Raw genomic sequence first — 25,129 nt, forward strand, 5'->3', positions numbered from 1 at the left:
GGCTTTATTTGACTTGTGCTTGTAAGGCGGATGCAGTGGAACAGAACGGACACCCAGACTTGGCCACGGGTCAATAAACTCACCCACGTGCAGTAAAACAAGGAAGAAATATTAACCGCGCTTGATTGCCTCAGAGCTTACGCAGCTATGCTCTTTCCCTTCTTTAGGTCTCAACAGGCATCGCCTTTGACCCCGAAAGCTTATCTACACAAAAGGGTTAAATATCCCTTGGACCAAGGTCAGAGCGACAGAGGGAGATCTCTTGCGGTCTGATGTGCCACAATTTCCATCCCCCACGAGAGATAAGTAGAAGGTGCAGGGGGCAGACATGAGGTATGTACGAGGACAATTTCCCCTGCTGGTAAATGAATACTCAAAGGGGCCAGTGCAACATCACACAGTGCGAGAGGCTAAAGGGCAGCCATTTTGTTTTTTATTGACCTTAGATGATTAATCTGGGGGAGAAGGTGGTAATTACTGACATTGTTCACGCAGAGAGAGATATGACGGCCAATATTGCAGCTTTAGCTGAAATTCTCTGCATTTTTGTCTTGTAATTACCTCTTGCCTATAGCTGTCTTCCGATGTAGTTAATTATAACTCAATAACACACAAAGATGATGGCAATAATGATGCTGAAAAACCCTTACACTGACTACAGTTACAAACAGCATCCTTTGCATACAAGTCCTAACATTGGAAATTGACTCCTCAGTCAGCTGATCTAATTGAAGAATTGTCTGGGGGCCTAAGGACAGGACGGCACGGATTGTACCGGCAGAATCAAATTACACCGCAAAACCAATTAAAACAATAACACTGCCATTTCAATTTCCCTATGATGTGTAGGCTAAGTAAGCTGTCAGTCAGAGAGCATTAGGATCTGATAGAGGAAGAGGAAAAGCATATTAACTCTTCAGTAAAAGGGGAGGGGAGGAGGTGGAGGACGGGAGGGGTTTGCTAATAAACCCTGAAGAGATTGAAAAGCCTAATCAATACTTGAGCACATAAAAATGTTCTCCTATGCCTTCACCTTGAACTCTGAACTGTAATGGAGCTATCAAGATGTTGGAAAAAGCCGGTGTTAATAGTAGCTACAACAGGGAAGTGAGAAGTTCCATTAACTACTAAATATACCATTAAATATAATTACTGTGTGTTTTAAATAATCAGAAAAGTATGCTTACCTGGGGTTCCAGCAATCTCCACACTTAATGTGCGTTCAATGGTTTTGTTATCATACGGTGATCCCTTGTGGTCACTGGAAGACAAAAAACAAAGTGCCATATTTTACTTCTCAGGTGACAGTAAGACCTCAAAAAGCTGTTGTGATGCCAGAAATGGAAATGAGTCACAAAAATGCCTCAGCTTGGATTCTAGTCTGTATAGTTTTCTTTGGATTTGTGTTTTTTTTCGATAGTTTTTTGTTGCTTTTCCTGCCAAGAATAACAGGGGAAAAACATCTCACACTTACTTTGGAGACTCTGGGGTCAAAGGAAGTGGCAAGGTGGTTGGTTTGGCTGCAGAACACAAAGGAGCATGTGTAATTATTGACCTGGGTATAACACTCATGGCAGAAGAGAACAGGTCCACATTCTGCAACAATTAATCTCAATTTGGCTCATTAAATGCAATTATTGTTACAAAAACACCCATACCTGGTTAGAAAGTCTTTCTATAGACACTATTGTGAAAACCACATCTTTTTAGATTGACCCCGTTTTAACAATTTATTGCCTTAAGTTAGACTGTCCACTCTGTGAGGCAAGATGAAGTGATGGTACGTTTTTTTTTCACAAGTGTCGAGACACAGACATACCCCCGCTCAAGACAACAAACAGATCGAAATGGAATAAAGACATAAAGAGACGATGCCACAAACAAGACACATGACAGTGGGTGAGCCCCTCTCTGGACAAAAAAAAAAGTCATAATCGCATGCACCAACAGCAGAGGAGGGGAAAAAAAGAAGGAAGAAAGGAGAGTCAAGGAAGCTTGTGCAGTTGCCCGAGGCTCTGGCCGACTTGTGCTCCAGCTAAGGGAACGTGGCTTTAGTAGCACGGCGCTCTAGAGCAGCACCTGGGCTCTGAGTCTAAATGAACATATTCAGCACACTCGGCTCAATCAGCCGACGATGGCTCAAGGGTCGACTTTATGAGTACAAGACGTACAGTAGCAAGACAAGGCTCGCCCCTTTCCCACCCCCTCCTTTTTTTTAAAAAAATCTCAATCTATTCAAAGAAAGCATGACTCCGGGACTAGCAAAAAAGCATTGGCTAGCAGGCTGTTTGTTGTCATTGCCCTCAGAATGACTGTTAGATTCAAATTAGAATAGGGGTTAGTTGTGAAGTCAAACTGGGAACTGGTTAGAGCAGGAGAGGGGAGAAGATAGAGCAGAGATAAGGCCAGTGGGGGGGATGCAGTCATGATTACCTAACAACAGGAGGCCCTGGTCGTCGGGGTGCTCGCTGAGTGCCTGCCTGTGTGGGTGCCCTTGCCCTTGTATGATGCAGGGAGGGGCGGGTTCTGCAAATCTAGTATCTGGGAAGAGTGGGCTTGGTGGGCCCTGTGAGAGCACCGCAGCAGCGGGGCTGCCCATGACATGGTCTTCATCATCAACACCATCATTATCATCACGGTCAACATCCTCCCCATAGAACCCCTGGTTTAGCCACCGGGGCTCTAGTCCAAAGCTCATATCTAGCCCTGAGTCTGGCTGGTTAACCCAGCTCTCGAGGTCAAAGGCTATAGGTGACAACAGGGACCCTGAGTCAGGCTCTTCAAGCTGACTTACTCCCCGGTTTCTACAATCATTGGTCCCTCCCAACTCTTCCTCCACCAACTTTGAGGGAGCCTGTGCTGGGCTCACAGACCTCTTACCTGCTGATTTGCTCTGAATGGTGGGTGAAGGGGTGATCTGAGGTGGGAGGAGGTGGGCTCGATACTGAGCGGGCCTCTGTTTGGAGGTGAGCAGCTGGCTAAGTAAGGGGTGCCCCGGCTTCTCATCCCTTTTCTTAATAGTTACTGTGATGTGCCTATGTGGTGCACGGCTGGCACCTCTATTGATTCTACGGCCTTGCCTGCCAAAGCCCTCACTAGCCTGAGTGGCGCCCTCAGCCTCTCGGCAATGCTCACAGCTGTGACTCACCTCTCGGGGAGGGAGGGAATAAGAATGCATATACCTAATAAACCTAGCGACGGCCAGCCGGCCCACATCGCCTGGCGGCCTTCCTTCTTCACTGGGCGGCCCGTGCTCCAGTTTGGGGCGGGCATGGCCGCAGGTGGAGGTTCTGTGGCCGACAGGGATAGAAGCACCCTCCGACTCCTCAACCCCGTCATCGTGAGCGCAACGCTGCCACTTCCCAGCCCCAACACCAGCCACACTACACTCGCCTGCAGCCCGGCTCTCACCTCGCTGGTGATGCTGCTGTGGTGGCTGTTGCTGTTGCTGTTGCTGCGGTTGTTGCTGCTGCTGCTGCTGCTGCTGCTGCTGCTGCTGCTGTTGTTGTTGTTGTTGTTGTTGTTGTTGTTGTTGTTGTTGTTGAGATGGCACAGCTGACTTCTTCTTGGAGGTGGTGGAGGAAGAGGAAGACGAGTTGGAGGAGAGGGAGGAGAATGAGGAGGTGGATGAAGAGGATGGCGAAGACGAAGAGGAAGAGGCACCAAGACCCAGGCCACTCTTGTCCCTGCTACTGGCACCCCCCCAGGCGCTCTTGGCTTCGCTGGCTTTGGTGTGGAGCAGGATGTCATCGGTAGCTGTTAGGTATTTCAGCAGCTCAGTGCAAGGCCGCCTCACCGGGCGGTTCTGTTGGCTGGAGCCCCCTCTTGCTTTGCCATTCCAGGGGCTTTCCGTCTGCACAAAAAGACAGATACAGAGAGAAAGAGAAAATGATTAAGTTTGCTCAGTGTTGTTTGTACAGTGCTGTTGCACAGTTGTGAGAAATGTTAAGTGTTCTATTTGGCACACAAATCAGGATGTCTGAGTCCTGAAAGAGGGACTCAGACAGCCTGAACAGCGGTTAGCCAACTGTCTGGGAGGCGATGTTGGGGGTGCGGTCCGCCCATCATCTTAATTGCGTGGCCCAGCGAACACCGCCACGCCACTCTGTATGCGCACCGCATCCTCCGGGAGTCCTCATTCGCTGTGCTCCAGAAATGGATGACTCAAAGGCACAGTGCGAAAATAGACTGTGTGAGGAAGGTTGACGCACTGCATGTGCAAACATTGTACGTGTAACACACACAAATCTGTGACTGTGTTGTGTTTACCACAAAATATGATCACACACAGTTGCTTTTTTACATTCACAGGAAATTTAAGCACGAGGGGAAAGCATAAAACCGAGATGTCAGACGATGTTTCCCCAAACAAGAACAAATGCTGTAAGCTGTATATGACACTGAATATACAGCATGTCACATTCCGACATGAAATGCAAACTGAAATCACATACTATATTTAATCAGATTCATAAACCTATGATACTTACAGTGGATAAAATGTATCTTAATCAACCCCACCCCTTTAGAAAAAAAACTTTTGAGAGCTGTCTAATGAGACCATCAAGTCTGATATTTTGATCTTGTCCGCTCAAGGCATCAATCTCTCCCGCAAGAGCGCCTGTCGCTGTTTTTTTTTTTTTTTTCTTCAACAGGCACCATACCAAGGCGGATAAGTGGTGGAGCTAATGAGACAACGGTGCCGATGCCTCGCTGGAAAGCCCAACAGCAATCAGCCTGTTTTCATTACGAGATGGCCCCCTGGGATAGTAGACTAGAGCAGTAGTCTAACATCTTCTAAAGGCGGCCACCAAAACAAGAAAAGTGTGAGAGGGAGAGAGAGAGAGAGAGAGAGAGAAAGAGCAAGAAAACAGACGGAGCAAGAACATGAGAGATAAACAAACACTAACAGAAAATGTGTGTTCTGGAGTGAAAAGCAGCAAGGCAGTGTGTGCATTTGTGTGTGTATGTGTGTGTGTGTGTCCCTACCTTGACGACGGCAGGTGGTGGTCTGATCCGGTGGTTGCTGCTGGCTGCATGGTTCTGTGCCTTGCCACCTGTGTATTGATTATAGCTGAGCTGGGAGTTTGCGGGTGCCAGAAGGAGCTTCTTCAGCTGCGAATGGACCCAAACAGAACAAGAGAAAGTGGTGAAGGAGGGGGAATTGAGCGTGGGTTATGCAAATTACCATTTTCTTTCAATTAGACCGCCTGTGCTTTGTAAATGCACAACCAGGAGACCAAAGCCGCAGTAAGAAAAGATAATATCACAGACATATTTAAAAGATTAGAGAATTTTAAGCAGTTTACAGAATGTGACAGGACAAGTTAAGCTTTTTTTTTTTTTCTTCCTGTGCAGGTGTTTTTGTGTACACAAAGCCAGGCTTTCTAATGTGATTGAATAAACACACTCAGGCATGTGGCTAAAGGTCATTTGTAAGGGACCGGCACGGAATACAAACTGAACATAACATAACATTTTAGGTCAAAGCCGTTAAACTAGAGAAATACACAGATGGTTTGGTCGTGTGTAAAAAGCACACAAAGGTAGGCTGACTAAATCAAGAGACCTGTCTTTTTGCCAAAAAAGATGACTCGGGCCGAGGGAGATTAGTTGGGACCCACTGAGAGTAGACGAGATGGATTACTTTCTCCCCTTACTTTCATTTATTGCCGACTTGATTTCAGGGCCTGTGGCACTGTGTCAACCATAGTTGGCCCAACCACAGTGTTCATATCATTGAATTGGCACCACAATAGCACTGTTATGTAATTAGCAGTGAGCAGCGAACACACTGATCTATTCCATTTACTTCCCTCCTCACTGCATCTGCATCTCTGCACGCTTCCACTACACGTATACTGTGAATACATTGCAACTGTGGCAGAGTGTGGACTGGGCGCTGACAAATACAGAAGCCTGACAGACAAATGGTCACTTTTGGCAGACAGTCTTGTTGAAGATTTGTCCATGGACTGGCACAAAAGCAACAGGGTGTGCAGGGTCAGAGGTCATGTCTTAGGAATAACTTGTGTTTTAACCCTGGAGTGGTGGTGATGGAAGGATCTTGAGGGGGGTTAAGCAGTTGGTCTTACCAGGGAAGGCTCCTCGGGCTCTGGGGTGCGTGGCGAGCCGTCAGGGGAGGAGGGACAGCTCCGGTCACTGGCATTGGTCACGTCCCCATCTGCCAGGGCCTCAAACGAAGGCAATCCGTCCTCATCCACCGGGATGCTGTCCAGGGTCTCTGTAAGCACTGCCAGCAAGTTGGCCTCATTTTCTTCATCTATCTTCTTGGGGGGGGGGGGGGGGACACAGAGACAGGAAAATAGAGGGACAGGGAAAATAGGACATTTTAGTCAGGAGAAGTTGCATCTCTTTTTTTCTTTCTTCCAGGGAAGTAAAGGTGGTGGGTGGCTGCATGCAGGCTTTCATTGTTAGCAGAGTGGGAAGATTTTTTTCTCATTTTATTTTGCAGCAGAGCTGGCTCTATTTTGGCAGTCTTTTTAAAAAACAAATTCTCTCCCCGTGCAAGTGAGTCAAGCCTGTCACTCATATTTTAAGCATGCAGCTTACTGGACCAAAATAATATCTCCCCCAAGAAACCCATTACCAGGGCTGACAAGTAGCAAGTATCTCGGGAAGACAGGAATGGGTCGGGGTGCGTTTGCGGTATGGACGGGTTTGTGTGGGTAAACGAAACAATGAGCGGAAGTTGACTCTCCTCTCTCTTCCCTCGCGGAATTGAGAGACGATCTGCTCGCCGACAAGATGTTTGCAAGCAATCCTCAGATAAGCCGAATTACCACCCGCTAATGCTAAATAAATGTGATATATTTAAAATGTTGGCATGACAGCTGATGTTCACAATGGGCGGGAAGTTGCCATCAACATTTCATGAAAAATAAAGCTTGTTCTTGCCACTCAGCTCCTCTTTGATGTACCCGAGGAGTTGTGTGATTGCTGCAGCTGGCTGTTTAATGGTAGAGATTATAACTGTGTGTGAGAAATAAACAGACGGAGACATGAATATACTGTATGGAGATGGATAGCGAGAGTAAGGGAGAACGGGAGATAGGAGCTTTCAAATATCTACAATGTGGGTTCACCGGGGATAATAACGATGCATGTATGTAGAAAAATAAACAAGAATAGAGAGAAGAAATATTAAGAGTGAGAGGAACGCAGCTAGTGTTTGTGTGTGCGCACGGCTGTGCCTTTCCACTGTGACAAGTGACAACAGGAACTGTAAGTTCCAGGGCCATACACGCCCAGGGGACTTTAAGACAGCGGAAAGATAAACAGCGTTGTCACCTCGGGATGTTCTGTGGCCAGCCCAAAAAGACCAAATCCCTTTATGCACATGGCGGGATTTTCATCGCTCGGCGGCGGCGCGTGGCCATCATTATGCCAAAGGGGGCCAACTACCTCTCAGATACCAGCACTAGACCTCAGAATACTCGGATTCCCACATGCACAAAATTCACCCTCCCACTTGTTTCTGTCTACCCCACTGATTTTACATAATTATACACCCACCACGGATGGAACTTTTGGAGCAGGTTCGGATTTGCCAATGAGATAGCGGCCATTTTAATGCTTTCCCCCCTCCAATTCTCATATATAGATGACAGAGATAAAGAGGTAAACGTTCAGTTAGCTAACTAACAGCGAGGAAAACGTTAATCTGATGTTCATTGAGTAGATTTTCTCCTAACAACATGAGCACTCAGTCATTATTAAAAAATGATAAAGGGGACATATTTCACAGAGATAACACGACGTAGACTGGGGCCATGTCGCATTGGCAAGCAAATGCCTTGCAGGAAATTGCTCTGTATGAGGTGGCATGCTGTTTAATTACTTGCAAGGAGCTTCAAATCCACTGTGCTGGAACCCTATGCCACTGAAATGTTCCACATTTCCAGCGTCCCGAGTTATTACCTGAGCACTAAGCGGGTAGGTATTAACCGCTGATAAAGACGGAGCCCTTTCTTAGCCCAAATATACATCCTCGCATGAGAAATTGAAAGTAGGATCATTTCAGATTATCACAAATGAGTCTTTAATGAGGCAGCCATCTGTTTAGGTCCAACCTCACCAACTATCCGAGCAATGCTGTATCTGGGTGAGGCTTTATTCACCTCTATAGAGTCAGTTCAAACCTAAACAGTCTGGAGGTATTGCAGTCTGTGCCACACTGTGACACTAGTAACATTACGAGTTAAGAGGGCTGTGCAAGCTTCATTATGTCATGGTTTGGAGAGGATTGGAGAATTTCTGAGGCTGTGGCAGGCTCAAATGTAGCGATTTCAATCCTGTTTCAAAAACCTCTGCCAAATTGGCAAGCTCCCACAGGCACACTGTATCCCCAAAGATAACCCAAAAGGGACTCTCATATTCTGAAAGAGTCACTTGTAAAACCCTGAGTCGTGACAATCATGCTGAAGCCGCTGCTGCGGCTCTAGTGGAGGCACTCTGAGGCCAAGTGTGGATTTGAGGAACTGGGGTAAAGAGCAACCTCAGTGATTGTTTCTACCCTGGAGAGAGCGTGATCTAATACCCCTGTCCAGGAGGGCAAGCTTTTCCATGCCAGCTTATGGACCACACCTTGCAGAGTTTCTGCACTAAAGTCAATCTTCTACTAATGACTCACTTGCCCCTTGTATATTTATAAACACAATCTCTGTGTGGGCCGACTTCAGGAGCTATGGCACCCAAAGGGGGTGCCGTCGGGATAACCTGGAAACCTCTTGACGGCCATGTCCACTTATATTGATTACTACAGCAGCTGCTGGGAGGAGAAGAGGGCAGGAAGAACAAAGAGAGAAGAGAAAAAGTGTCTCGGTGGGAGCACTTTCTCGCCCATCCCGCTTAATGGACCTCACCAAATTAAAGAGATCTTAACAATCCTGGGCTAATTGTGGGATCACAATATATTAACCCGCTCCAATCCTAAAGGGTGCCATTTTGGGACTGTTTTATTCCAAATGCTTCAATTAGCCATAAAACATGCTGGCAAGTGCTGGCAGAGCTCCTCTCCCCCCTCCTTCACCCCAGCTTCCCCCACGTCAGAGAGGACAAAGCCAACTCCAGTTGTTCATTATTAGGTGAGACCCTTTTGTTATCAGTGAGGCTGTCTTTGAGGTTGTCCTTGCCTTTAACTCTTTTATTGAGTTCCACGGCACAGCATTGTGTTCCAGGAGATACTATTCACACAGCTGATAACGTAAAGGTGAAAGTGCCATTTTAAACAAACACCCACTTCTGCACACTGGGGCAAATGGCCAAATTAAATCTGCTAATTGCTTCTTGAGGATTCCAAGCTCCTGAGCAAATTTGCCGGAGATCAAATTTTAACGAGCTTTTCGGGGCAATGCATCATTTACATTTTAAAAGGAACCAAATGTGTTGTGAAAGTGCCAGAATGATAGACCCGATCGCTGAATAACACCAAGATGAAGTTTCGACAGACTAAACAGCCCCGCCGTTATCAACAAATGAGAGGCAGAACATGTGACAGCCACTCTGGATGTGGGAAGATAAAATATCTCCCATTAAATGGGTCATCTGGTATTTAAAGTGCTGTTTATTCTCACTGTCTCTTTTTTGCACACTCTTTCCTTCTCTCTTTCTGTAGATATAGGAATAGCATCCGGTTAGTTCAGACAGAAAACATTCTTAATAAATTGGCCCCCAAATTGCGTGGCGGGGTTAAATCTGTGCCTTGACAATTTAATTGCATTGCTTCATCTCAATCTTTTATTTTTTTTTCTTCTCCTCTCTGCTCTGTCAGATTTAAAAAAACATTCCCTTGGAGGTTAAGCGACTCGCCAGACCTTCTAATCATGGCACAATCTGAAATTGCGGGGTACGTGCGTGTGGCAAGTGGGGGGGGGGGGGGGGTGGTGGTATCAAGTCGTCACATCTTGACTCCGCCAAGAAAAGCAGCCTTAGATTTTATAAACAAATTATTCCATTCTGTGTTGTTACCCCCAGCCCCCCGATTTCAGAGGAAATAAATCAACGTCAACCTTCCCGTTAAGGCGTTAGTCAGGCCTGACACGTCGGCCGGTCACACAGGCACCAACATATGGCAGCAGAGAAGGAGGGAGAGAAGGGAGGCAGGGAGGGTAAGGTACGGCACTATGCACGGCAGAGAGACAAATCATGGCAGCCGCCAGAGACGTCTGGTCATTTAGCATGAGCTTACTGAGATGGAGAGAGGGTGATTATGGCCTATACGGAGCGATGAAGCCATACATAACACTGTTAAGTCCCTCTGTGTGTCTTTGTCTGTGTGTGTGTGAGGCGGCGGTGAAACAGTCTGGCAACGTTCCAAATCATAAAACTAAATGTTAAACCTCCATTGCGGGCAGGGCTGTGATTGGCTCTGTAATACATAGAAGCAAACTGACGGCTCCTGTCGTTTTACATCCGACTACAGAGTCAACAGGGCCTCTTGTAATTCTGAAACAATTCCCCAGGCGAATGATATGACAGACTAGACTTGGACACAGTACTGGTGGCCGACTGTATTCCTACGGATCCATCAACAGGATGCATTGCCCCTCGTCTCTCCTCTATTGTCACCACTCCGGGTTCAGCATATAGTCTGGCTCATCGTGATGGTTTGTGTTGTAAATTGCTAAATCTTGTACCCTCTAAATTCAGACAAGGTTGCCCAGTCTAAGCACCAGACAGCTGATTTTAGGATTCTCCATCCTGCTTAGCAATAATACCACAACTAGTCTTGTGATAATCCCTCCGCCCTGGCAGGCGTTTGCTATTTTGTGCCTCTGCTTAAACAAAAATGGCAGCTCTCTGAATGAAGAAGAAGTGCTTTTTTGCAGACGCTGACTGTTTACATGCCAGATGTCTGTCTGAGTTTAGAAGGCTGTGTGAGTTGCACATCAGTGAGGAAACGGTTCGACCCGTCAATGTGGACCAGTGTGTGTGTGTGTGTGTGTGCGTGTGCCTGTGTGCAGAGATGATGCATCTCTTGGGAACCATTTGAGACTGTTACAGCACTATCTGATGAGCTAATCGGGACAAGAGAAAAGGAAAGACAACGTGAGAAGAGGAGATATCTGTGTGTGTGAGAGTGAGCCAAAGAGAGAAAGAGAACTGTTGTTAGACATCCTGACACAGGCCAGATCCGATTTGAGACAGCGACCCATGGGATGTTAGCGGCGCTGTTCTTTCTAGTTCTCCGTGGAAAAATCCTTTGACCGGTAACCCTGCTGCTGCTGCTGCTTTTGCTAAAACTAACCACCTGAACTCTGTCACACAACTGCTGTGATCAGCTGAGGCTGTTACATGCCTGCAGACACATCAGGCCCTTTCCGTCTTACCTTTTAGTCAAAAGTCATTCGTGTACCTTTTTCACAAAAGCGCACACAACCAGAAGTATTTGCAATGGACCCCGGGGATCGAACACCTGGAGAGACAACGTAAACCACCAATGAAACATTCCCATCCACACACACCGCACAAAATGCACGCACACTTGTCGTCATATAAACTCACAAGCATTCTCACACAGCTATGCAAACTACCAATAGGATCACAGGGGGGTTCGGTGTGTCCTGGTGGAGCCTCCCCATCTACAGTCCTGCCCCAAGCTGCTGTTGTTTTCTTTCTACAGCCGTCCAACAGATGGTCCAAGCAACCGTAACACCACAGAATCACACACCATCATTATGATTGGACACTGCACTCTTTTGTTTTGGCAGCGACTTCCCAATCGGCTTGGCGCGAAAAAAACACTGATTGCTGTGATTGCTCTGACTTGCTTTGACGGTCATAGCAGGAGGGGGGGGAGAAAAAAACAGAGATTCAGAGCCTCGAATAAAACACATTCAGCCGGATGCAGAGACGGGATGAAGAATGGTGCTTCCCTCTGCTTTTTTCGCCCTAATAGAATGCAAATAGCTATTTGCTTAAGTCGGCAGCTCTGAATGTGCACCACTAAGCAAGGCGCCTTTGAACATACTGTTACACTGTTGATAATGTGTTGGAGGAACAGAGGGAGGGGGGGGCAGAGCTCATGACGGAAAAAAAAGATGCAAGGACTGACTCCAATGTCCATCCTGCTAAATGGACACTGCTACATTTCCTGGCTGGAATGTAAGTCTGCCTTCAGCAGTCAAGCGCAGCTGTCCACAAAACAATTGCACACACACACACACGCACGCACACACGGATGGTCACTTTGGTTTTTGACATTTACATCGATTTGCGAGGGGAGCAGAATGGACCAGAACTTGTTTATCCCACCGAGGACTCAATGTTATCATCCACTGCTGACACCACCTTTACACAGAACCACACACACACACACGCACGTGTACACCTGCACACATATACAGCTCCTGACCTTTCAGGCCCTGCCAAGCCCATCGAGGGTTTGTGGCGTTTCATTTGTCACAGTAATGTCTTCCTCGGGAAGATGCCAGCGCAAGGAGAGTCAGGGTACGGTGGAGAAGATAGAGTGGTCCACGGCGCTTCAAACAAAAGGTGTGTTTTTGTGTCATTGTCCTATTCTACATCTTTGCGTGCATGTGTTTGCGCATATGACGGGGGACGCAATATCACAAATTTATGGTAATTGAAATGGCAGAATCTTTTGGGGGGGAAATGCAGTCAATTTGATTCTGCGGCAAAAAAGGTCACACTATTCAATTTGCACTCAATGCCATCCGTAGTGCGACAGGGAAACACCTGAAAGCAAACGATCTTATCACGGCCTCACAGGCTTCGCCACTTACCCACTTGCATAAAAGCTATTTGCTGATTACTAAATAAACGCATTATCTTTTACCTTGACTTCTGTGTGCGCACGAGTGAGTGTCTTTTTCACTCCTGGATCCAGGTAGGAGGCTGCCACTGCAGTGTGTATGCCTCTTATCTGTGAGTGACTTTGTGAGCACGTTATCTGAGCAGGTTATTTTTTTCTGTCTTGCGCACTTTCAAATGGCATAATGTGTATGTGCTGCACGTGTAGCACCAGTGGTCAAACACGAAGGACTTCACAAGCCTTTGCATCATGTCTTACTGGCAATGATGTGGGGATGTGTCGAACTTTGCGAGTGAAGAAATGAAAACATCAAAGAAATTGTGCACTTAAGTCGATACAATCCCAACTCGATGACGTGAGGCAAGGATACTATGAGAAAGGATGGGGGGGGGGGGTATGAAAGCTCTTTCTTTGTAGCATCAACATTGAATATTGAGCTGTATTTCATCTTAATCTAGGATCTATTCTCTGTGGAATACTGATCATGTTGCCTTTAGTTTGGATAGCCTCGCCTTTCACAGCTTACATTTGTAGCTCAGCATGGCCACCGCACCTGCACACTCTACTAGACTGTGAAATGTTTGCCAAAAGCAGAATAATCAATGGTCACTGACCACTTGATGACAAGCGTCCAACACTCGAAATCCCATCCCAAACTGCCCATCAAGTTATTATACAACACAGCCCACAGCCATAGGAAACGGGGTCTTGCTGGCCACTGTATGAACTGAAAATGGTCTTCTAGAAAGAGCTGATTAACAAGCAGACAAGTTTAGAGCTATTGACTTGCTGAGGTCAACAGCACTGCGATGGCGGATAAATGCAACTGATTTATAATTAATCGGATATAAAACAGGCTTGCTTTAGCTATCCTTTGCCAGATAATCTTGTCAACCCATTTCTACATCCCTCAGTGGCATTGTCATTTCCTTGAGACAGACCTTTCTTTATATTCATACATGCACGTTTTTTGTTTTATAAAAAGGTAGAGTGGAAGGAATGTGTTGGATCTTCAACGACCAAATGTCTGTAAAAGCTTCTGCTTTCAGTTTAGAGTCAGGAACTACTGATTGGGCAGCAAGTGAGTCATCCAAGCATCCAGTCACTCATGCATCAGCAGAGCCTAAGAGAGCCTCTTGAACTATTTGAGGCCTGTGCAGACTTAAATATTTCAGGGGGGAAATAAGCTGGTGCTATAAGCATGCAGTGCACATCATAAAGCTTAGTTAGAATGGGGAGGGTTTTTTTTTCTGCATGGACGACAAAACTCTTAAAAATAAACTCTCAACCAGGGAAAACTAGTCCTTCACATGTACAGTACAAGATTGAAGATCAGTGTTGGGTGAGACGTGATCTATAGTTGCAACCGAGCACACTTCTGACTACACTCAACAACCAAAGAGACCACACCTTTGACCTGAGAGGGAAGTGACACACTTCTATTTTGCATGAAATCACTCTTTACAGTCTGCTGCCAGCTCATCCCATGACTGAGTTATTATCTTTTCTTTTTCTTGTTTTTAATTAATTCCTTAAAAGACATCATTTGTTTTCTAAATTATGAATTATTGTTCAGAATCAACAAAGTTCTCTGAAAGCTGTGACGCAAACACACAGAGATGGACAGAATATGGCAAACTACCAGAGCCGAAGGGCTGGCCAAGGCTACTGCCACTGCTGGGCATGCTGGCACGGGACACACACACACACACCCACACCTGGGATCGATTGGCCTTTCCTGGAGAGGGGAAGCAGGCTATCGTCCAAGACTGATAGCGCTTCACCGTCACTCACTGATTGAAGGCCTCTCCATCCTCTTCCCCGTCTCTCTTTCTCTGTCAAGGTTTCCCCTTTTGTCTATTATTCATACTGTTTTCTCACAACTGGCTATTGCTTTCACTTTTTTCTGTAACTCTCTATACCTGTCACTCTTTTATCAATTCATTTCATCTATGCAAACACCATCTTGTGCTTCCCCTGTCTCTTTTTGTAGCATAAGGAGAAGAATATAGAAGCATTCAAGGAATCCGCTGTTTATACACCCCTCCTACTCCAAAGTGTGCACTATTAAATAATACAAGGAAGGTTGGTCTTATCGCATGGCATCGTTGCAACGTGTTGCTGTGTGTGTGAGAGTATGAGTGTGTGCGTGTGTGTTGGGGGGGGGATTATTGGCTTAGTGTTTTGGCCAGGTTTAAGTGAAACAGCTCTGAAAGGCTCTTAGTGGAGATTACCCCAGGTACTAAAAATAGTCATTCCTGCCCAATACACACACATGAACACAAAACAGAAAGCAATGATAGTGTTGTGTCTAGCCAGAAAAGACCACTATCTGATCTTTGTATAGGGTGTCTCAATTACACCAAAGACACACATGCGCACGAACACATCGGTGGCTCCAGAGTGATGAGAGAGATGGGTATCCACGGGGGGGGTTGGGGCAGGGGATCAGCTGGGGCAGGAACACCAAACCATGCCTCAATCAGCAGCAGCGGCCCACTGGGAATGTGGCTTGAGTGTGTGTGTGTGTGTGTGAGAGAGAGGGGGAGAGAGCTAGACATGCAGCCAAGATGCCACCACCAGACACCAAAGGATGTTCCTTGCTTCTTTTTCAAAACATTCCCCGAAGGGACTCTTTTTTCTTTTTGGGCTATATCCCCCTACCCCCCCCCCCACACACACACACACACACACACACACACACACACACACACACACCCCTGCTCACTATCCCTTTATTTTTCCCTCCTCGCTCCCTTCTCCCTTCCAGCCTATCTTTCCGCAAGCGATTGTTGGAGGCCAGAAATTATTTGTTTTGCCACTGCAGCTTCAACTTCCCATCAGCCAGGAACAAATGCTTTGCCTTGGGAGCAAAAAAGACAGGGATGGAGGTAGAGAGAGAGAGAGAGAGAGAGAGAGAGAGAGAGAGAGAGAGAGAGAGAGAGAGAGGATGGCAGAGAGCAGAGCCCACAGTGTTGCAGGGCGGCGGGTTGAGAGCTCTTGTTGTGGAGTGGATCTGACAGACGCTCCAAGATGACACAGGCTTGGACAGCCTAAGTCTGCATCTCTCTACTATACGTCTGCGCCTACTTGTCTGCGCTCCCTCTCATTTGTGTATCTTGAAACGGCATAGCCGCGGGTCTGAAAGCGCGGTTTGCCTTCAGTTCGACAGTGATGGAGGATTTCTTCCATCAGACAGTGCAAACACTGCATTCAGCACAGTAAAAAACTGGAGGGAACTGGAGATGAGGAAAGTATGGTGTATTCTAATAAGACTCACTTGAGAAAATCATATTATACAGTGGAATATGATAATTCATACACCCTTTGCTGGAGCGGTGAACTGGTGCGGATGGTGTTCTCTCAAATGTCAGCATAAATTTGCAAAATAAACGCAACCGGCATTCAGCAGGGAGTAAGAACAGGGACAATAAGGGTCTCTGCTGTGTGTGTGTGTGTGTGGGCATGACAATTCCTCACAAAGTTGTACGCACTCCTGTTTCAGCTCACAGGCCCGCCAATCGCCAACAAGTTTGTGAGCTAATCTACTTACACGTGTCTGCAAGGAAGAAAGAAAAAAACATTTCATCACAACATGTTTCATCAAAGCCTACTAAAGATGACCCGATCAATCTAATCTGCCTTTACTTAAATATAAGCGCCTGAGCATCTGTCCCAAAAATGCCTAAACAAGCGAGACAAAGCAGGATGATGCCTTACAACATCTGATGCCAACACACACCTCGTCCTGTTGGGAGTAAAATAAAGAGCTTGCACGGCCCACATGTGCTCACATGCGTTGCAATATCTGAGTAATGCCTTTAAGCCCTGGCATCTTATTTTACTACCTGCAAAGCCCACAACCTTTTACTTCCAATCCATGAGCTTTGATTTGGGCTGGCACAGGTCCAAGCTTCTCCTGGTCTCTACATTTGTCTCTTTCACTACCCATCTGTCCCCATGTCTGTCTGCCTGTCTGTCATGTCATCTGCTGGCCTTTTCTGTCTATCTCTGCACCTCCCATTGTTTGGCTTTTATCTATCTGCCCCAGTCCCTTTGTCCCACCTGTCCATCTATCGTCAGTGTATCACACAACAGGACAGGTACAGCGGCGATAAAATCTCAGAGGGTGAACTCGGTGCCAATTTTCTTGCATAATCACTCAGTATACGTGCGATGTGGTCATGGCGCATCCCAGTGCAGCCGCCACCGGGACGTCCACGTCGGAATCCGACAAGGCTAAAACCAACGGGATGCGTTTCCATCAATCAAACGGTTGAAGCTTGACATGAAATCTGAGTGGAGTCCTGCGGTTAAAAAGACTTTGGGTCATGCTTCTATGCTATTATCTTTGGCAGTACATTGGGAACTTATTCGAGTAACCACCCCTTAACAACTGCAGCCCGAAATAGACTGTGGACTTTCACGGTCGGCCCGTTTTGAAGAGGTGTCAAACACACTGCGCCAAGAGCGACAGCTATTATGTGCATGTGTGAGTTAGAAAGGAGGGGGGGGGGGGGGGGTATCATTCTCCACATTTCTTGTCAGGGACAGTTGGGACAGTGGCAGGGAATGGAGCAAAAGACCAGCCAGGGGACAGCTTGTGATCTCAGACCGCATGCTGCTTACGGAACAGAACACACGCATGAACAGATCGAAACATGGGCTTCTTTTTTACATCCATACAAACACTTACACTGCTTATACACGGTGCAAACAATGTAACCCACCCCAAATGAGACTCTGTCTGATGTAACAACTGTTGCCAACTGTCCAACCGAAGACACACTCTGCTTACTCATTTGCTACCCTCTGTCACATGGAACTGCAACCTGACTAAAAGCCCCAGTCCAAAAAAAACAGTAGGTGTTTGTCTTTCTTTCTGAGCTGCAAATCATTTCATCAGTTGACTTACTTGAACTAATGAAAGCCGGCTCAAACTTCCAGGGAGCCTGTTGTTTGATGGGGACTTTTAAAAGAGGGGCCTCAGCGTGACAGCTGCACCCAGCTGTTACACATGTAACTCGGAGCAGCCTTGATCACCTGCCACCTATTTTGTTTTTTATGATTTGTTAAGTTGATGTGTACGCTCGAGAGGAAGGGAAAATGAAAGAAAACAATGAGTACACTCGCCGGCTGTAAATCTGGCCAGTTATTAACATGTTCTCTAATCTTAAACTTTTGATTGGTTGCTTCTCTGCCCTGTGTAGAGGCCAATCAGGGGGGTGCAGGAAGTACAGCCGCAGCCCCAGCTTTGTGATCCTTGCCGAGCACCAAACTTTCCCCTGTCAGATTAAGTAGGATTAGCCGGGTCCTGCCGTATGATGAACTGAGCACTTCATATGGTGACTTGAAACTTTCCAAAGATGGAGAAAAAAAATTCACCAGTCAGGGAAATGCATTACTTGCTTTGAAACCCCAGTTTCCACTGCTTGATTCGAAGCCTTTCCAGAACCTCAGCATAATACAATAGCTGCTTGCTCGCTCAGCGTGTGAAAACATCACTCGCTCACCGCAATGTACAGCATTCGTTTAGATGCAAACACGTGGGCCGGTGTGCGTGAGCATGTGCCTATGCAGGCACACAAATACAAGCTCTTTCCCAGATTGGGAGTCAAACACGGCTTCTTGCTCAGAGCTAGTTTCCTCACCAGGGTCCTCGGTGGGTGCGAAGTTCCATTGTGTTTTAAAATGACACACACACACACAAGCACATGCATACACTCTCATTGGTATTTTTATCCATCCCCAGAGCCACTCAGTGGCTGCAAGCCATATCACTCTCAGACGACAGAAGAGCCATGGTCACACCAGCTTGTACTTAAGGCGCCCCTTCCTGTGTGTGTGTGTGTGCGTGTGTGTGTGTGTGTTGGGGTGGTCCACAGAGGTAGAATGTGTGGTGATATAAAGAGACTCTGAAAAAGGTGGCAGTGGTAGAGAGGAGGTGAAATGTGGAAAGAATTTAGTCCGTTATCAACTGTTGCCTGCTAGACCACTGAGGAGTCACGCACACACACAAAACACAAAACCGAGACCCTGAAAACGTGACCACATGACAGGGCCATAGGCACACACGCTCTGCCTTCTCAGACAGGGTTTTTTCTCCCGAGGCGAGGCTAAAGCATCCAATCTCAGTCTTTCTTGTCTATCTCTGGCACTGATAAAGGCTTATAATGAACTGGGGACTGGAACTCAGTCCCAAGACCGATGGCTTTATGGCCCTGGCCAGATCATCACCCTCTGTGGACTTCGTTTGTCACCGGGTGAGGACAGAGAGAGGGAGTCAGATGGAAAGAGAGGGATAGGAGAGAGAGAGAGAGGGGGAAGCAAAGATTAAAGTTTTACACTCCAACCTTTGAGAAGCGTTTTGCAATACAGCCGCCATGTCCAGAGTTTACTACCGGAGCGCTCTCTCAGATGTGTGCCACGTTACTGACTCTCGGCTGAAATAAACACTCAAAGTTTTGATAAGAGAGCTAGGATGCAAACAAGGGGACAAAGGTCCTCCTGGGCTTATCGTTTTACAGGTTATCTCCCCTTTTGTACTTCGGAGCAATGTAAAAGCATGTTTGTAAACTGGTAGCGGTTGTATATTTTGTTTGGCTCGCGATCAAGATGTGAGCGTTGCGTTAGCTCGGCCATGTAATCATTCCAGCTCACTCCTGACCCCTGGGAGAGCACATGAGAAATCACTTACGGATGCAAAGGTGTTCCACAGCACCATGAGGCTTAGAAACAGCACGTTGCCATGTTATACATATTGATGAAGGTAATGCATATGAAAATATATAGATGCTGGGATTCAAAAATAAATACTGTAAGCTTTACTTACCTCAAAAAGATTGGATGCATCGTTGCCATACTGGGTGGAAATAATCTCTGATTGGTCACTGTACCATTTGAGGCCACCGAGGAAGCTGTCGGCATCTAAGTCACTGACATCCAGCTCTGAGAGGTCAAGTTCAGGGAGGTCTGGGCAGAGGGGCTGGTCTTCACCAACCAAGGCAGCACACTGGAGGAAGAAAAAAACCCAGAAAACAACAAGGATGGTCAGACAAAACTCACATCTATTTCATATGCAAATCAGACGACACGTTCTTGATGCCAAGTTTGAAAACAATGGGAGAATCCAAATCTGGACATCAGACAAAAGTCTTCTGAACACCTGCTGTTAAGTCCTAAACAAAGGAAATACATATGTTTGTAAAACATTCAAAGCCGAAGCTTCTCATCTCAATGACAATAAAAGTTTTAAATTGCCTCGTTTGAAAATGTGGCATAACTCTGCCACCTTCACCTAATTGCTTTTTTTTTTTACTACGTCTCTATTAATTATTATCAGAACAGTTCTGCAGGTCAGATTTGCACAGTTTTGCACAACACCATGCAAACCTGCAACCCGTTTCCGCTCCGACCTGCAGAACGCTGTGCCCTCCCGACCATCACTCCCCGAGCACCGCCGTAGGCGCAAGCCTGCTAAATGCTGCCTGTTGACATTTTGTTATTCACCAGCCACTTTTGTGTAATCGAGCCCATGTGTGCTGCATGTCGCAGCTGTCCCCGCTTTCTCCCACGCTAATCGTCAGCTGCAAGTGAGGGGCTCTGGACTGGAAATCCATATGTGAAAATGTGTTTTCGTGGAGGGCAAAGAGGTGGCAACAGGTTATGAGGCTTAGCCGATTTTGCAAGATAATCTTAAATGAAATAATCATAATACCTTCAGTCCAGTAAAACCCCTATTTCTTATTGTTGCACAGTATGAATTGCTTTTGGCCAGAGAATGACAACCGACTCATCTTTATGGATAACGCACTCATTTTAGTATTAGATCTATAGTCTGATCATTCAAAAGGCAAAAACACAGCAGAGTCAATGTGTGTTTACACTCTCAGACTGTGCACATGCAAACCCATCCCCAACTGGCTCCCATCTAATAGGATGCACACTCTTAATTGTAGGCAACGGTTCAGTTTGGCCTTAAGACAGATAGATATAAGATAGAGATCCTCGGGGGAAGCCGGGAGGTATTTGGCCCACAGAGTGACGAGGGATGAGAGTCGGGTTCGGCTCAGGGCGAAGCTGGGAGACGGATGCTGTGCCAAGTAGGAAAAACCGGCCAGACACCGCTGTCACAGTTCATCCCATCTTCGGATTCGCACCAACACGAATGCACGATGACTTCGACTATGATGAGACAAATCCGTTATGTTGCAACCGCGAGAGCGAAGGGGGACCGATGATCCAGTCTGACAGGGCACGGATTGAAAATAAAAAAAAGACGGTAGCAACGATGTGGGGATACTCGGAGGCTGGACGTCCGATGCCCAATTATCTTCTGGACTTCTTGGTGGACTAATGCAATAGCGCCGCCAGACAGACGAACGGGGCGCACCACAGCGCTCCGCTGATTTACGCACACAGCGCACCTGCTAAGGAAGATTATTAGAGGAAGTACTGACGTCCTGGATGAGTTCTCTCATTGAAACAAGGTTGTATCATGGAGTCTACATGCAGACATGTCATAGAATGTTTCGAAATGGAAACGCGTACATCTCTGGGATTGACACGGGATAGATAACTAAACGGTCGAGAAGACTCTCTCCTGAAGCCTGCTGCGTCGCTGAAGTGGCAGCACGTGCATGCCCCGGTGATTAAAGTGCAAAGGGAGCGCATCTGAATAAAACGCAATCCCTCAATCGGTTGGGAAATAACACGTCGTTACTTTGATCAAATAAAAGGCAGCTTTCTTTCTCACGTTCTCGTCACGCAGCGCAGATAACCACAGATACGCAGCCAGACTGCAGTCACATCGTGTCGTTACAGAGGAAAAACCTCTGAAGCATCACTGATGGTGACTCCTGCGCAGACAAGTACCTAAGTACTGCCAGGTACACTTTCAGGGCTACAAGCCTGACTGACCCCGTAAATTAGGAGGAAGGGGGCGAAGAAGTATCCCTTTGATGTGCCTTATTATCTGTGTGCACTTGCATCAGAACGATGGGAAGAGGTAAGACAGATTACAAAGACGACGGGAGCGAATGGGAGTTATTACTTGGTAAAAGAGATTTAAAAAACAAATTAAAAAAAATACGCGGAAGGTAAAAGGAAATTCACATAAACGTGAAATGATCAAGTCTGGCTGGATGCGATGTTGCTCTCCAGCCAGTGCAACACTCCACCGGCCGGGCTGTTGGCATACAGACGTGCCCGGTACCGTTAGTATTATGATGCTCCTGCGCAATGCCAGATAGTCCTCAGCGTGGACAACCTTTGCTCTTGTCTTTTGAAAATAACACGCCTTCTCCCGACACTGCACATCAAAGGGATTGTTATCGTCAGTGGATTTCATGCGTCAGCGAAATACCTGACTTTGAGACATTTCAGTCATTTGGGCATGAAAACCTTCTCGGCACCGGAGAGCGTACAGTCCGCGGCTGGAAGGATATCCGCAAGCTTGCAAACACTCGCTCCGACTGAGCACAGAACATATGAGGAGAGCACCGATCCTGAGCACGCATTACTACATCTTTAACTGAGGTGGAGAGGGAGATTCCGCACATCCCCTCCACTTGTCATATATTCCCGTGTTGTATATCCCCCGCATCCTCAACTGCGTCCAGACGCGCACTACACCGGCATGCCAACGCCAGCAGCTGCAGCAGCAGAGGAGAAGAGAGCGTAGACTTATAGTGGAAATCACTGTCTCGGATAGTCAGTGTTGTCCAACGTTTCCAGGGCAAAAAAAAAAAAGAAAGTCCAGAGGGCTAGAAAGATGAAAGAAGTGCGCTCACCTCTAATTCTCTCCACACCGAGTCCTGGTTACACCTGTCCCACGCCATCCAGCCACTGAATGACGGCCCGAAAAAAGAAAAAAAGGGAAAAAAAAAAAAGAAAAAAGAAAGAAATCAAGTAAAAAAGAAATCCACACACGCTTCCCACTCGCTCTCACACAGGCAACTGCTGCCCCTCGCCGAGAATGAACCGAGGGCACCTGTCTTACAACTGCTTTCCATCACATGACAAAGCTATTAAAAGTAGGCAGGGGAGTGACTCCGAGTCCACACTACTCGCCCAGTGACGCGCGGTGAGCAGGCGGGGTCTGGCTGCGCACATAGTAAAATCATCTCCGTACACTGCAAAAAATGTCCATCTTAAAACCATATCATGCTTTATCAATCCATACACCCAGTATTATATAAATATGTTGGAAAAAAGCACGCGACCGATTTCTGCATACAGATACACTCTTTTCGGGAAATTTGAATAAGCAAGATCCTGAAATGAATTCCAAATACTTTAGTTCAAATATTTTCTTGCAGAATCTCGATTTGAGTTAGAACTCATGATCTCAGTGGTTCACGAACAGAATAACACATGACGGAGGATGTTTTTCCCCATTTTGAATGTCAAATTGTAGCAAATCTGACTAAATGTGTGTAGATATGATTTTGTAGTTTGTAACCATTAAACTAGAAAAAATGTCAGAAATATGTAGCCTTCGACAATTCAGGACCAATGCTATTTTTGGCGAGGTCCATTTGTCACAGAGCGACTGCCCATCATCAGTCATGTATTCGGTTTGGATCGAGTCAGCAGATGGGAGTTTAGTGAATTGACGGCCCTGACTTCTCAGTAGGTGACAGTAACATTTACACAACGCTGGTTCTGTAAACATGTCACGCACCTATCGGGAGTCCTGCAAGAATGCGCCATAACCACAAGGAAATGTCACTCGTGCACGCACAAACAATGTAGAAGATAATAAAACACTCTCATCATGTCTTTCCAGGAAAAAGTGGAAATGATCACGAACATAAAAAAAGCTTCAGCAAATGAAAATTAAGTGGATGTCGACCACATTTAAAGTGTTTTCTCTCAGCACTAACGATAGCGTAGGTTATTTGGCATTTTATGTGAAGTGTTAATTCAATCATCGTTCTTTCCCAAAGATAATTCGTTTCCATTGCTCCATTCTTGAATTAACTCCAGACAACACAAGTAAACTAGAATGCCCATGTTTGGCGTGTAGAGTATCAAAGTGGGTAATTCAGTCTTTTGGAAAGTATTTCTTTGTCCATTCAGAGGCAATAAAAAGGACAGGTGGCAGTATCCAGCGTGTATACAGTGTCAACAGGACGTGTATAGGCAACACCGCCTCTGCAAAAATAAAAACAAAAGCTTTGTGGACATTTCAAACAAAGTGGGGCATCTGTTGGGTAGACTGACACTTGTCCTGCAGCAGGAATTCTCTTTCAATCCCAAACCTTATTGTCTTCCTCTATTCATACATTTACCTGAAAGATTATGTAAATCATCGCCAGTTATTTGTCTCAGGGATTTTCTTAGTAAGTTCATGAATAACGTGATTCCAACACTACACGTTTGCATGATATCTTTAACAACTTAGTTCGTTTTCTGTTTAGACATAAGAATTTCCCTGCGTGGAATTTGCTAACCCCAATCCAAGTCCTCGTCTTGTAAACCTATTAAGTCCACCTGAGCATGCAAGGAGCAATTCTCTCCCTAAATTAGTGAACCACATACGGTAAGTCTCATTAAACACAAAATAGCACAGAAACCTGTAAAACGGTTGTGGGACTGGATATGTAAATTGTGCAGACTGTGTGTGAGCCCTATGGGTGTCTGAGGGCATTTCTTCCACTCAATCTATACATCTGCCTCTCCACGCGTGCCCAGAGATGCTACCCAGAAGCAACAGCGAAACCCGATCGGAGCAGGTGGTGTGTGCAGTGACCTCATAGAGCCCAGATGGACCAGTACCACGGAGACGTGATATAGGGGGAAACATGGGAGTGACATGCGGCTCGGCGGTGGCTGGCTCTGTGACTGCGGCAGATATAAAAACACCCAGACAACAGGGATTTAAAGATGAGAAAGCGGATAAAATAACCTCTCAGTCTTTATATGGTGTTTATGTGTCCAACAGATGTAGCCAACTGCCGGTACAGTAGCAACTGGTCAGATAGATTCTTCCCAACTTGAGTTATAGCACCATAATGAACACAGACTTGCCAAAAAAAAAAAAAAGAGAGAGAGAGAAAAATCTTGGCAGAAGATGTATGCTGGTAAACTATATTCCTCCCTCTCCTGAAGCGGCATGCGAGTCACAGTCAAAAGGCTTATCTGATTGTACTCCTCATGCCAATTAAGACAACGGAAGCTAAATATAGATATTATGTTATGATTTCCTTTCTTGAATGGCCTTTGATTCTTTTCTTTTTTTCTGCAAACACATTCTTGCTTGAGGCTGGATATTTACGAGTGCAGTGGTAGAGATTTGTAGATATAGGAATCATATCAAAAGGGGAAAAA

At 46.2% G+C, this 25,129-nt stretch overlaps 1 protein-coding gene across 11 annotated transcripts in view; it reads right to left on the reverse strand.

The window, feature by feature from the left end:
• Nucleotides 1–25,129, reverse strand: part of ppargc1a (peroxisome proliferator-activated receptor gamma, coactivator 1 alpha) — a 229,990-nt gene that overhangs the window by 12,634 nt on the left and 192,227 nt on the right. For 2 of the 11 annotated variants that reach the window (XM_031850765.1, XM_031850764.1), the window contains exons 2-7: nucleotides 19,629–19,808; nucleotides 6,096–6,290; nucleotides 4,990–5,115; nucleotides 2,434–3,853; nucleotides 1,475–1,520; nucleotides 1,188–1,261 (exon numbers count right to left, since the gene is read on the reverse strand). In XM_031850765.1, coding sequence (XP_031706625.1) covers nucleotides 1,188–1,261; nucleotides 1,475–1,520; nucleotides 2,434–3,853; nucleotides 4,990–5,115; nucleotides 6,096–6,290; nucleotides 19,629–19,808 — 2,041 coding nt within the window. The other 9 variants (XM_031850769.1, XM_031850767.1, XM_031850774.1 and 6 more) reach the window with 9 other exon arrangements.

This window comes from Anarrhichthys ocellatus, unplaced genomic scaffold (genome assembly GCF_004355925.1).
Source record: "Anarrhichthys ocellatus isolate YVR2014 unplaced genomic scaffold, GSC_Weel_1.0 scaffold11, whole genome shotgun sequence".
Taxonomy (NCBI): domain Eukaryota; kingdom Metazoa; phylum Chordata; class Actinopteri; order Perciformes; family Anarhichadidae; genus Anarrhichthys; species Anarrhichthys ocellatus.